Source organism: Neofelis nebulosa, chromosome 1 (genome assembly GCF_028018385.1).
Source record: "Neofelis nebulosa isolate mNeoNeb1 chromosome 1, mNeoNeb1.pri, whole genome shotgun sequence".
NCBI classification, from domain to species: domain Eukaryota; kingdom Metazoa; phylum Chordata; class Mammalia; order Carnivora; family Felidae; genus Neofelis; species Neofelis nebulosa.
The window spans coordinates 114,881,287-114,896,117 of record NC_080782.1 but is presented as its reverse complement, the minus strand read 5'-3'; the positions used below and the strand labels follow the sequence as shown (position 1 = coordinate 114,896,117).

The window sequence follows — 14,831 nt, the reverse complement described above, 5'->3', positions numbered from 1 at the left end:
ACGATGATGCTTGTTTTACTTGTTTGTTTTGAGAAATTTTATTTCCTTATTGTTTGTTACAGGAAGTTCAGTTTGGATTTCTTCATCAACATTGTAACTGATCTTACCATAATTAATTCAAATGAACATTAAGGAACTGTCAGATCCTCTTGGAGGTAGGAAAAATACATGTATTTTCTTCTTTTCATGGCTGTGGTTAAAAACTAAACTGTGATTATATCAGAGTGTTTTTTCTCCAGTATTGTGAAAAAACACCAACCTACAGAAAATTAAAGTGAACATTAAAATGAACCACCATGTGCCCAGCATCCAGATTCAACAATCATCAAGAAGTTGTCACAATTGTCAAAATGGCTTAAAAAGCCAATGCAAGCACACAGTGATGGATTGATGGTGGGCCCTTCTCTGTGGGCCTCTCAGAGTACACCTGTGCCAGAGAAGCATTCAGCCCTGAACCACTGCCCAGCCTCCTCACTAGTGGGCTGTGGGCACTGAAGGGGGCTGTACATTGTAAAAAAATAAAAATTAAAAAAAAAAAATTTCAAAGCCAATACATACATTTAGCTGTATATTTAACAGTGCAAACTGGTTCCCTGAGCAGCTACCTCTCAGATCCAAGGGCACTACAGCTCAGGCATCTACTACTACACAATGACAGAGCTATCCTCTCCCCAGGGCACACCTCAGAGTGAATATTTCTACTTTAAAATTTTTTTTAAATTTTTTTAATGTTTATTTATTTTTGAGAGAGAGAGAGAGAGAAAGAGAGAGAAAGAACAAGTAGGGGAGGGGCAGAGAGAGAGAGAGAGACAGGGACAGAATCCAAAGCAGGCTCCATGCTCTGAGCTGTGGTGGGGCTAGAATTCATGCACCAAGAGATCATGATCTTAGCTGAAGTTGGTCACCCAACCAATGAGCCACCCAGGTACCCCTAAAAAAACTTTAATGTTTATTTATTTTTGAGAGAGACAGAGACAGAGTGTGAGCAGGGGAGGGGCAGAGAGAGAGGGAGACACAGAATCTGAAGCAGGCTACAGGCTCTAAGCTGTCAGCACAGAGTCCAAAGCAGGACTCGAACTTCCCAACAGTGAGATCATGACCTCAGCTGAAGTCAGACATTCAACCAACTGAGCCACCCAGGCATCCTGGATATTTCTACTTCTAATTTTAACTTTTTATTTTTATGCTTCATTAGTTATGTGGGGTTTTAAAAATTATTACATAAATAGTACACACACATTGTAATCCATCAAATGCTACATGGGAGTTTTTATTCTTTTCCTGTTTGAAAGTTCTCATGATCTTCTTACCTCTGAGGTAACTGGTTGATTTGGATCATTTAAAGTTTTTTTTTTTTTCTTTTCCACACAATTATGTGTAAACATATGGTGCTAGGTAGTAAGCCTTTGTCTCTTAGCTCCAGCCTCTTCCCTGCTTTATTGTGATGGTGGGATTGTAACTAGGCTTTCTGGTTTTCTGTTAGGATCCTTGTTTGTTTCCAGTTTGCTAATGGACCCCCATCATCTAGAATGCTTCTTCACTCCTGCCGCTGCCACCCGTACCCCCTGGCAGTGACTGAATAAGGCTTGCAGTTTTTTTCAACAATTGGAGAACCAGATTCATCCCACCCTCTCACTTAGAGATCTGCAAGTTCCCTTTTAGTTGTCTAGTTAGCAGACTGATACCTAGTTTATTGTTATTTTATATTTTATATATCCCTTTCATAAAACTGATATGATCTCTCTCCTCCTACTAGACAATGACACAGAAATATTCATATGTTGGAATTTTGTTCTTCTCCTTATTTACATATATTTTTTTAACAATGGGATAATGCCCATTACTTTGCAAGTTGCATTTTTTCACTTAATATTTCATGGACAATATTTCCCGGTCCGTATATATAAGTGTAACTGATTTTCTCAATAACTGCATAATATTCCAGTATATGGGCAGACTGTAATTTATCTGACCATTCTGTCAATGGATGTACAAGTCAAGTCCTAATTTTTGCTATTACAAAAAAAAATGCTTCAATAAACATTCTTGTTCATGTATCCTTCTACAATAATGCATTTGTTTCTGTTAAAAAAAATTACTGACAGTGGGATTGCTATGTCAAAGAATGAGGTATTTATATTTGTGTGACAGCATGTATACTGAACTGAAGTGGTCACACTCCTCAGTTTATGACACCATATCATGAATTCCCCTCTGCAGCCTCCAGAAAGAACATAGCCCCTGCCAACACCTTGATTTATTCCATGAGACTCATTGTAGATTTGGGACCTGTGGAATTATTAGATAATAGATCTGGTTGTTCTGAGCTACTAAGTTTGTGGTAATTTATTATGGCAGCAATAGGAAACTAATCTGTTCTTATTAAGTTTAGGTATTAATGTTATATGTCATTTCATAAAGTAAGTTCAATAGTTTCCTACTCACCTAATCTCACTACTTAATTTTCTTTTTCTGAGTCAACTTGATAAGATAGATATTACTAAATTGTTTTCCAAAATGTTAAATTCATGTTTGTCCAACAATGGGTGAAACATTTTCTACTAATTCCCATAAGGAATGGACACTACTGATTATTTAATGTTTTGCCAATCACATGAGCAAAAAGTGATATGTTGTTGCTTTAATTTGCATTTCACTATCAATGAATCAGAACACTTGTTGGTTATTGGGGTTTATGATATTCTATAAGTGTTTCCAAATTATTATGTTTTCATTTATTTATACTATCTTCTTGCTATAAAAATTTTTTAAATTTGGTATGTTTACCTTTTCTGTTGCTGTTTTTGGGTTTCCAGGCTTGATTAAAGTTCCTCATGCACTTTGATGGCTCATGTAAAGTCCGACATTTTCTTACAAAATTTTATTGTTTACAATTATGTCTTTAATCCAACCAGAATTCATTTTCTGAAATATTATAAAATACAGGATTCATTTGAGTTTCTACCCAATTGCACCAACACTATTAAATATTTCAGCCTTTCCTCAGTGATTTGAATTATCACCTTTGTTATGTATCAAATTTTAACTTACACTGTACCTATTTCTTTTTTTAATGTTTATTTCTTTATTTTTAAAAACATTTTTTAAATGTTTATTTATTTTTGAGACAGAGAGAGAGACAGAGCACAAGCGGGGAGGGGCAGAGAGAGAGAGAGAGGGAGAGAGAGAGAGACAGACAGAATTCAAAGCAGGCTCCAGGCTCTGAGCTGTCAGCACAGAGCCCAACGCAGGGCTTGAACTCACCAGCCGTGAGATCATGACCTGAGCTGAAGTCGGATGCTTAACCCACTGAGCCACCCAGGCACCCCTATTTCTTTATTTTGAGAGACAGAGAGAGAGGAGCAGAGAGAAAGGGAGAGAGAGAATACCAAGCAGGCTCTGTGCTGTCTGCTCAGAGCCCAACAGCATGTTCAATCCCACAAACCATGAAATCATGACCTGAGCCAAAATCAAGAGTTAAACATTTAACCAACTGAGCCATCCAGGTGCCCCTGGATTTAATTTTATATTAGCTTTATCATGTATTCCAATATTAAGTAGGCAAGTTTTTCCACACTGTTGTTCCTTTTCTCTTTTAATGCTTTTGTCTATTACCTTACATTTATTCTTCCATACAAATTTTAGGATCCAAATAAAAGAAAAAATTTGTATGGAATTAAATTTACAAAATAATTTTAGGAAATGTGGCATTTGATGATACATTATCTATTGAGAAAATCTTTTCATTTGTTCCATTATGTCATATTTTTAAACATTGCCTTGTTGGATTTGATTCACTAGCATGTTATTTAAAATTTTTGAACCTGTATAAATGAAATTACTCTATTGTTCTGCTTTTTTGTCTTTGTATGACTATGCTGGATTTATAAAACTATTGTGAAGAGTTTCATAATTTTATATATTCTGGAATAGTTTGGTAAACATAGGAATTATCTGTAATTTGAATGTTAGAGGGAATTTAGCTGTAACTTGACCAGACTTGTTGCTTTTTTCATTATTTGAAACCAATTTTATTATAGGGGCGCCTGGGTGGTTAAGCGTCCAACATTGGTTCAGCTCAGGTCATGATCTCACAGTATGTGAGTTTAAGCCCTGTGTCAGCAGGCTCTGTGCTGACAGCTTAGAGCCTGGAGCCTGCTTCAGATTCTGTGTCTCCCTCTCTCTGCCCCTTCCCTGCTCATGCTGTCTCTCTCAAAAACAAACATTAAAAAAAAAAACTTTAAAAAACTTAAAAAAAAAAGAAAATGATTTTATTATAAAAAATTTCAAGTAGAGAAAATAGTATAATGAATCTATGTACCTACCACCTAGCTTTGACAATTATCACAAGACTCTTCCATTCTTGTTTCATCTATCTTTCCACTTTTATTTTGCTGGAATATTTTAAAGCAAATCTCAGATTTCATATAATTCCATCTGTAAGTAGTTCACCATGTATCTCTAACAGATAAGGTGTTTTCAACACAGCCACCTCATCACACCTAAAAAAAATTTCCTGATTGTTTAAAAAATATCCTTTTACTATTGGTTTGAATCAGAATCCAAACAACATCTAGTGCATTGCATTTTTGTTGTTCTGCCTCTTGATTCTCTCTAATTTATGAAAGTTCTTTCTTATCTCCTCCCACCCTGCCCTCCCCATGCCATTTATTTGTTGGAAAATCAGGTTGCTTGTCCTACAGCATATTCTAGCTCTGGATTTGGTTGATCATTTCCTTGTAATGTTACTTCATTAATTTCTCTCTTCTTTGTTTATTTGTTTGTTTATTTTTGGGAGACTGAAAATTAGATAAAGTCTTGAATGTATTTAAGTTAAATAACTTTTTTGTTAAGGATTCTTCATAGATCATATGGTATACTTCATATTGCACCACGTCATGATCGCCCTTAAGGTCTGATTGTCCCACTTATAGTGATATTGAGATTGATGATTGAATTCAGGTTAGTATCAGCCTAATCCATTCATTATACAGTTCACCATCAGCCTTTCACCTAATAGTTTTAGCAGCCATTAATAAATATTCCTAATTCAGTGAAGAAATGGGCAAAAGACATGAATAGACACTTTTCCAAAGAAGACATCCAGATGGCTAACAGACACATGAAAAGATGCTCAACATCACTGATCATCAGGGAAATACAAATCAAAACCTGACGAGATACCACCTCACACCTGTCAGAATAGCTAACAGTAACAACTCAGGCAACAACAGATGTTGACGAGGATGCGGAGAAAGAGGATCTCTTTTGCATTGCTGGTGGGAAGGCAAGCTGGTGCAACCACTCTGGAAAACAGTATGGAAGTTCCTCAAAACATTAAAAATAGAACCACCCTACAACCCAGCAATTGCACTACTAGGTATTTATCCAAAGGATACAAGAGTGATGATTCAAAGGAGCACATGAACCCCAATGTTTATAGTAGCACCACTGACAATAGCTGAAGTATGGAAAAAGCCCAAAAGTCCATTGACTGACAAATGGATAAAGAAGTGCGGAATATTACTCAGCAATCAAAAGGAAAGAAATCTTGCCACTTGCAACAATGTGGATGGAACTAGGGTATATCATGCTCAGTGAAATAAGTCAGTCACAGAAAGATAAATATCATATGATTTCACTCATATGTGGAATTTAAGAAACAAAACAGAAGAAGATAGGGGGGAGGGAAACAAAAATAAGATAAAAGCAGAGAGGGAGACAAAGCATAAGAGACTCTTAAAGAGAACAAACCGAGGGTTGCTAGCACGATGTTGGGTTGGGAGATGGGCTAAATGGGTGATGGGCATTAAGGAGGGCACTTGTTAGGATGAGCACTAGGTGTTATATATAAGTGATGAATCACTAAATTCTATCCCTGAAATCATTATTACATTATATGTTAACTCACTTGTATTTAAATGTTAAAAAAAAATCTTTAGAGCCACTGTTTTCATTAGGATTTGCAAAAATGGTGGTTTTTTTTTTCTACTATTGTTTCTGCCTTTGTTAGCTGAAATTCCTCAACAAAAAAGAATCTTTCCTTATCAACTATTTAGTTACACTGAAATGAAGCTCATATAGGAAAGGCAGGCTGGTCCTGCCTTCCCTAATATTTTCAATCATATTGGTATTTCAGGTTTTAAAAAACTTTCAGTCATTTATATATTGCTAGAAAAATTTCTAAATTTTCACTTTATTACCGTGGAATGTGCAAACCATTCTGGTATAATTCTTTTGACTTTTCTCATAGCTCCTTTTTCAAACCTAAAATGGCATGTGTATATACATACATGTATGTGTGTGCATCCGTGTCCGTGTATTACCTATGGGGTTTGTACATTATTTATCTTTGCAAACAACCAGCATTAGATTTTATTTATCCTTCTTTTTTTTTTTTTTTTTAATTTTTTTTTTCAACATTTTTTTTTTTTTTTTTTTTTTTTTAATTTTTTTTTTCAACGTTTTTTATTTATTTTTGGGACAGAGAGAGACATAGCATGAACGGGGGAGGGGCAGAGAGAGAGGGAGACACAGAACCGGAAACAGGCTCCAGGCTCCGAGCCATCAGCCCAGAGCCTGACGCGGGGCTCGAACTCACGGACCGCGAGATCGTGACCTGGCTGAAGTCGGACGCTTAACCGACTGCGCCACCCAGGCGCCCCTCAACATTTTTTATTTTATTTTTGGGACAGAGAGAGACAGAGCATGAACGGGGGAGGGGCAGAGAGAGAGGGAGACACAGAATCGGAAACAGGCTCCAGGCTCCGAGCCATCAGCCCAGAGCCTGACGCGGGGCTCGAACTCACGGACCGCGAGATCGTGACCTGGCTGAAGTCGGACGCTTAACCGACTGCGCCACCCAGGCGCCCCTATTTATCCTTCTGATATTCCCTTCTATGAGTCACTTCTTAAGTGATTCCAAGTACTCACACCTGTTTCACATTTAGAGTAAGGCTAGGATGAGAGGTAGTTTCTTAAGTAATTTATAATTCCAAATTACCTTACTGTTCTATTTCTCCAGTTAACACAAATTTAATCTCTGGTGTTTCATTTTACTACACAGAGGCGAGTTAGAACTCTTCAGGAAAAAATTCCTCCATTTTTTACTTCTCTAGTCAACCTACAAATTTATTTGCATTCTTGCTTCCTTTTTTTTTTTACCATGTCCCCTCTCACCACAGTGAAAGAAGGTAATTACTCAACTAAGTACTGCATCTATCTCTCCCCCATTCCTAGAAACCTTAACTGATCAATGAATGTTTCTCAAGTGTCTTTAAATTCTATCAAATTATTTTCTTCCCTACTCTGTAAACAGGCTCAAGTGTCTCCCATCTAGGTTAAACAGACAAATATTCCCTTTTAGTTATCTCCATGTCTTTTCTTTCCATTACAGTCAGCCCACTGAAACATAATCTATGGTTTCTACCCACACTCTATCCTCTGCCCTCATTACTTCTCCAAATCTTGTGCCAAAGTCAGAAGTGGCTTCTTCCTTGCTAAAAACCAGTGGACTCACCACAGCATCTGATGCTCTTGACCTCCTTGAAGTACTTTCCTTTCTTGACTCAGATCGTCCCCCCTCCACCTTCTCCTGATTCTTTTACTCCTTTGACTATTCATTCTTATTCTTCTCTGCAGTTTCCTTTTTCTTTCTGAAACAGAGAAGACCGTCAATGTCAAACTTCTCACTGTTTTCATTCTCTTTTCCCTCTTACCCTGGAAGAAAATAGCATCAATTAATGTTCACAGGGCAATAGCTTCTGGAGCTGAACTCTGGTCCAAAAGACTTTATTCCCATAAAATCTTCTCTGTCCACACTGGACTTGCCTAAATATCGTATTGGCACAACAAAGGCAAAGTGTCAAAATCTAAACTCATACTTTTTCTTCAGAACTTGTTTTTCATCCACTACTTCCCTTTTGATGCATAGTACTGCTACCTACCCAATTATTTAAGCCAGAAATTTGGCTTAAAATGATAGCATGAGACAGTGTGACTGCAAAACAGAAAAGCCATTGAATAAAAGATGATTTATCATATATTTAAGGATAATCTCATAAAAGGCAATTACATATATATTTTTTTTAAGTTTATTTATCTTGAGAAAGAGAGGGCACATGAGAGGGGTAGGGACAGAGATAGAGGGAGAGGGAGAGAATCTCAATCAGGCTCTGTGCTGTCAGCGTGGAGTCTGACTTGGGGCTCAATCCCACAAACCACAAGATCATGACCTGAGCTGAAATCAAGGCTTGGGTGCTCAACCTACTAAGCCACCCAGGCATCTATCTTTTTTTTAATTTAACTTTATCTTTTATTTTTTTAAATTTACATCCAAATTAGTATATAGTGAAGCAATGATTTCAGTAGATTCCTTACTGCCCCTTACCCATTTAAAAAAAAATTTTTTTTAACATTTATTTATTTTTGAGACAGAGAGAGACAGAGCATTAATGGGGGAGGGTCAGAGAGAGAGGGAGACACAGAATCTGAAACAGGCTCCAGGCTCTGAGCTGTCAGCACAGAGCCCGACGCGGGGCTAGAACTCACAGCCCTCACGGACCGTGAGATCATGACCTGAGCTGAAGTCAGCTGCTTAACCAACTGAGCCACCCAGGTGCCCCTGCCCCTTATTCATTTAGCCCATCCCCCCTTCCACAACCCCTCCAGCAACCCTCAGTTTGTTCTCCATATTTATGAGTCTCTTTTGTTTTGTCCCCCTCCCTGTTTTTATATTATTTTTGTTTCCCTTCCTTTCATCTGTTTTGTCTCTTAAAGTCCTCATATGAGTGAAGTCATATGATTTTTGTCTTTCTCTGACTAATTTCACTTAGCATACTATCCTCCAATTCCATCCACATAGTTGCAAATGGCAAGATTTCATTCTTTTTGATTGCCGAGTAATAATCCAGTGTGTATATATACCACATTTTCTTTATCCATTCATCCATCGATGGACATTTGGGCTCTTTCCATACTTTGGCTATTGTTGATAGTGCTGCTATGAACATGGGGGTGCACATGTCCCTTCGAAACAGCACACCTGTATCACGTGGATAAATGCCTAGTAGTGCAATTGCTGGGTCATAAGGTAGTTCTATTTTTAGTTTTTGAGAAACCTCCATACTGTTTTCCAGAGTGGCTGCACCAGCTTGCATTGCCACCAACAATACAAAAGAGATCCTTTCTCCGCATCCTTGCCAACAACTGTTGTTGCCTGAATTGTTACTGTTAGCCATTCTGACAGGTGTAAGGTGGTATCTCATTGTGGTTTTGATTTGTATTTCCCTGATGATGAGTGATGTTGAGCATTTTTTCATGTGTCAGTTGGCCATCTGGATGTCTTCCTTGGAGAAGTGTCTATTCATGTCTTTTGCCCATTTCTTCACTGGATTATTTGTTTTTTGGGTGTTGAGTTTGATAAGTTCTTTATAGATTTTGGATACTAACCCTTTATCTGATATGTCATTTGCAAATATCTTTTCCCATTCTGTCGGTTGCCTTTTAGTTTTGCTGATTGTTTTCTTCGCTGTGTCAAAGCTTTTTATGTTGATAAGGTCCCAGTAGTTCATTTTTGCTTTTGTTTCCCTTGCCTCCAGAGACATGTTGAGTAAGAAGTTGCTGTGGCCAAGGTCAAAGAGGTTTTTGCCTGCTTTCTCCTCGAGGATTGTGATAGCTTCCTGTCTTACATTGAGGTCTTTCATCCACTTTGAGTTTATTTTTGTGTATGGTGTAAGAAAGTGGTCCAGGATGGGGCACCTGGGTGGCTCAGTCGGTTAAGCGGCCGACTTCGGCTCAGGTCATGATCTCGCGGTCCGTGAGTTTGAGCCCCGCGTCGGGCTCTGTGCTGACAGCTCAGAGCCTGGAGTCTGTTTCAGATTCTGTGTCTCCCTCTCTCTCTGACCCTCCCCCATTAACGCTCTGTCTCTCTCTGTCTCAAAAATAAATAAACGTTAAAAAAAAAAAAAAAAAAGAAAGAAAGTGGTCCAGGTTGATTTTTCTGCATGTCAGTGTCCAGTTCTCCCAGCACCACTTGCTGAAGAGACTGTCTTTATTCCATTGGATATTCTTTCCTGCTTTGTCAAAGATTAGTTGCCCATACGTTTGTGGGTCCATTTCTGGGTTCTCTATTCTATTCCATTGATCTGAGTATTTGTTCTTGTGCCATATCTATTTTTTTAGGTCTGTTCTACATGGGGCTTGGACTTACAACCTTGAGACAAGAGTCACATGCTATAACGACTGAGCGAGCCACATGCCCCATAATAGGCAATTATAAGAAATTTAAACAGGGGCACCTGGCTGGCTCAGTTGGTAGAGCAAGCAGCTCTTGATAGGGGGTCATGAATTCAAGCCCCATGTTGAGTGTACAGATTACTTACAAAGAAAAGAAAAAACAACCAGACCCCAAAGGAAACTCAGTCTCCCAAGCTCATCTGAATAGCTTTTCTTGACTTTTATCTATTTCCTCCTTCCATGACTAGATTTTTCTGCTAATCTATGGGTTACTAATGCCCCTGCAACTCTAACCCAGTGTGACCTTCCAGGCTAAGCCCACAGCAACATTTCTCTGAATGCCCTGAATATCATGGTTCATAGCCAGAGAGAATCAGACTGCCTCAACTTAGCTGAGTCAAGGGGTGCAAACATGTCTGTTCATGTCCTCTACCTTAGCTAGATCTGTAGATGGAAACAGACTCTCTTTGAAGGAGCTGTGGGAAAGCTAGACTATATGTCAAGTGTCAGTTCTTGAATTTTCACTCTTCACAAATATTCACATCTAAGAAAGAGTGATCACTAGGGTGTCTGGCTGGTTCAGTAGTAGAGCATGCAACTCCTGATTTTAAGGTCTTGAGTTCAAGCTGTATGTTTGGTGTAGAGCTTACTTAAAACCAACTAATTAATGAATTAATTAATTTAAAAAGAGTGAAAAAATAAAAAAAAGAGTGATCAAGTTCTATCATTTCTACCTGTCTAATATTTCACAAATCTAACCACTTCTCTTCATTTCCTTCTCTCATTTAAGTCACCCTTTTCTAGATCTTTCCAATGTGTCCCTATATTCACTCTCTTTCTTCTCATCAGTCCTCTATGCTGCACCCAGAGTGACCTTTCTAAAGTACCAATTTGAGGGGTGCCTGGGTGGCTCAGTCAGTCAGGCATCTGACTTTGGCTCAGATCATAATCTCACAGTTTGTGGGTTCAATCCCTGTGTTGGGCTCTATGCTGATAGCTCGGAGCCTGGAGCCTGCTTTGGATTCTGTGTCTTCCTCTCTCTCTGTGCCTTCCCTGCTCATGCTCTGTTTCTATTTCTCAAAAATGAATAAACGTTAAAAAATTTTAAAAAAATAAAGTACCAATTTTATAATGTCACTTTTTTACTTAAATCTTTTCATAGGATATGTCAAGACTGACATCTGACTTGTAGATATCTATATATCAGTTCAAACTTAATATGACCGTCTTAGTTTCCCAGGGCTTCTGTACAAAATTACCACTAATTTGAAGGGCCTCTGGGAAGATGGTGGGGGCAGGCATGGCTGCCCTGGGCTCTTGGGTACCTCATCAGAGGTGGGGCAGAGAGGCTGTCTTCTTAGGCTTCCACCATGGCCTCAGTGCGTTACTTGCAAGGAAGTCAGAGTGGACGCCACGGTGGGTCCCAGCTTGCAGACCAAAGTCATCAGTCTCTTTTCTTAGTCGACCAGACCTTCCAAACTTGGCTTATAAGAAGCTAAAAGGCAAAAGTCTGGGAATTATCTTCATCCCTGGCTATATTTCTAACATGAATGGTACAAAAGCTTTGGCGATTGGAGAGTTTTGCAAATCTCTAGGTCATGCCTATATAAGGTTTGATTACTCAGGAGTTGGAAATTTGGATGGTAACTTACAAGAATGCACAGTGGAAAAATGGAGAAAAGATGTTCTTTCTATAATTGATGACTTAGCTGAAGGACCACAGATACTTGTTGGATCTAGCCTTGGTCGATGGCTAATGTTTCATGCTGCAATCGCAAGGCCACAAAAGGTCATTGCTTTTGTTGGTATAGCTACAGCTGTAGATGACCTAGTGACACAGTTTAATCAGCTCCCTGTTGAGGTGAAAAAGGAAATAGAGATGAAAGGTGTGTGGACCATGCCATCAAAATACAGTGAAAAAGGAGTTTTTGACATTCAGTACAGTTTCATTAAAGAAGCTGAACACCACTGCTTGTTACATAGCCCTATTCCTGTGAACTGCCCTATACGATTGCTCCACGGCATGAAAGATGACATCATACCTTGGCATACATCCATACAGGTTGCCGACCGAGTAGTCAGCAAAGATGTAGATGTCATCCTCCGAAAACACAGTGATCACAGAATGAAGGAATAATCGGACATTCAACTTCTTGTTTACACTATTACACTAAGCTTTCAACTGTAGTTAACTAGAATCACATTTTTAGTTGGTGTATCAACTAATGGATCCAGAAAATTGGAAGAAGGACAACAAATGAAAGACCCTGATACTTGGGTTTTTTCCTCTTATCTCTCTATTTTGTAAATTAACATGAGTATTTATTTAACGATGTATAATATAAGTGATACAAATTGTGACGAAAGTATAAGCTGCCATCTGGAAAATCTTCTTCCTTCAATCCTTGATTTCTTTTAATGAAGTAGAGTTGACACAGTGTTATAATAGTTTCAGGGATACAACATAGTAGTTGGACAGCTCTATATGTTATGCTATGCTCACCACAGATGTAGCTGCCACCTGTCACCATGCAGCACTATTAGAGTGCCACCGACTATTCCCTCTGCTGTACCTTTTGTCCCGTGACCTACTCATTCTGTACCTGGAAACCTGTGTCTCCCAGTCCCTTTCACCTATTTTTGACCATCCCCCCACCCTCTCCCCTCTGACAGCCACCAGTTTGTTCTCTGAATTTATGGGTCTGTTTCTGCTTTGTTTGTTGTTTGTTTTGCTTTTTAGGTTCCACATATAAGTGCAATAATACCGTACTGTCTTTCTTACTTACTTGTCTTACTTACTTACTTACTTACTTACTTGTCTAACTTACTTCACTTGACCTAGTACCCTCTAGGTCTATCCATGTTGCGTGTTGATTGTTTTTTTTTTTATTAAAAGATTTCCTACTTTTTCATTCGAGATAATTTATTTGCTAAATGCTTATGTTAACCAGGGAAGCTCTTAATTGTGTTCTCTTCTACTTAGAATTGTTAATAAAGCTTGAATTTTTTGTCCTTTGTTTGTCATCGGTCATATATGGAAATTTGTAAAATTGCTTCTGATTTTAAAATGCTATCCACAAAATACAGGACAATGTTTATTGAAGTAAATCTTAAATGATTGGAAAAAATGTCTGAGGCATAAATAAAGTTCAAAACGTCAGAATATGACTATTAAAAAATTTACCACAAATTTGGTGGCTTGAAACAACAGAAGTTTACTTTTCACAGTTCTGGAGGCTTGAAGTTTACTTTTCACAGTTCTGGAGGCTTGAAGATGTTAGCAGGACCATGCTCCCTCTGAAATCTCTAGGGAAGAATCCTTCCTTACTTTTTTCTGGTGACTCCTGGCAATCTCTGACACTCCTTGGCTTGAACTGCATCACTCCAAACTTTGCCTCCATCTTCTCATGGCCTCCTTTTCATGTGGCCATGAAAGGACTCTCTCTGAGTCCCCCCCTCCCCCCCGCCTTCTTATAATGAAAACAGTCACGGGATTTAGAGCCTACCCTATATCCAGGATGATTCCATCTCTTAAGATCCTTAATATCTGCAAAGACCCAGCATTCTGAGATTCCAGGTTGACATGAATTCCAGGGAACTATTACTTAACTCATCACAATTGCCTACAGGCCTTTTATGATATGGTATCTACTTACCTCTCTAGCCTCATCTCTTACCACTCTCCATCTCTCATTCAAATCTTCAATCATACTAAACCCCTTGCAATTCTGGGACCACAGGATGTTCCTTCTCCCTTCTGCAAAAAGATCTTTGCATTTCCTGCCCATCTCTGTCTGGAATGTCCTTGCTATCTCCCTTTGCCTGACTCTTACTATTTTTCAGATTCAGTTGCTCTAGGAAGTTTTCCTAAATCTCACCCCTCATTTCCATTTGCTCCCCTCACCCTAGATTTACCTCAATCATAGCATGTTTTGCACTATTTCATCATTTTAATTGCTGAGTCATTTCTATAGATCTCTTTCCCCATTTCTTTGCCAGCCAAATAATCAGTAAGGGACCAAACATTTCTTGTTTTGTTTTCTTTTTAAATTTTTTTTAATGGCTATTTATTTCTGAGAGAGAGAGAGAGAGAGAAAGAGAGAGAGACAGAGCGTAAGTGGAGGAGGGGCAGAGAGAGAGGGAGACACAGAATCCAAAGTAAGCTTCCAGGCTCTGAGACAGGCTCTGTCTGCACAGAGCCTGACACAGGGCTCAAACTCATGAACCATGAGATCTTGACCTGAGACAAAGTCAGATGGTCAACCACCTGAGCCACCCAGGTGCCCCTCTTGTTTTGTTTTCATTTGTAGTATTCTCAGAGCCTAACACAGCGCCTAATAGGCACTCTACAAATGATTATAGAATGAATCAATCAATCAATCAATGAAAAGCAGTTCACATATGGTAAGAATTTCCAGATGTTAAAATTGATACGCAATAGCATCCGTGGTGGTTTCTTTATTCATGTTTCTCCTTTAAAGAGAATATTAACTTCATGTGAGGAAACTGTGAGTACTCCATGAATACTGAATATCACATTAGGCAATATTAAATTACCCCATTTGGTTTCGGTGTTGCATGAGATGAAAACCCAC

At 38.6% G+C, this 14,831-nt stretch overlaps 1 protein-coding gene and 1 non-coding gene across 2 annotated transcripts; both read left to right on the top strand.

Annotated features, from left to right (window-relative positions):
* Nucleotides 1-374: 374 nt before the first annotated feature.
* Nucleotides 375-511, top strand: LOC131489976 (small nucleolar RNA SNORA42/SNORA80 family). Its single transcript, XR_009250869.1, has one exon. It is a non-coding gene; the product is annotated as a small nucleolar RNA SNORA42/SNORA80 family (small nucleolar RNA).
* Nucleotides 512-11,520: 11,009 nt separating this feature from the next.
* Nucleotides 11,521-12,373, top strand: LOC131512872 (palmitoyl-protein thioesterase ABHD10, mitochondrial-like). Its single transcript, XM_058732066.1, has one exon. The coding sequence runs from the start codon at nt 11,522-11,524 to the stop codon at nt 12,371-12,373; it is 852 nt and encodes a 283-aa protein (XP_058588049.1). The 5' UTR covers nt 11,521.
* Nucleotides 12,374-14,831: the final 2,458 nt, after the last annotated feature.

Excerpts from the sequence above, each read along its gene's own strand:
- LOC131512872 (XM_058732066.1), top strand. The coding sequence starts at position 11,522 with ATGGTGGGGGCAGGCATGGCTGCCCTGGGCTCTTGGGTACCTCATCAG.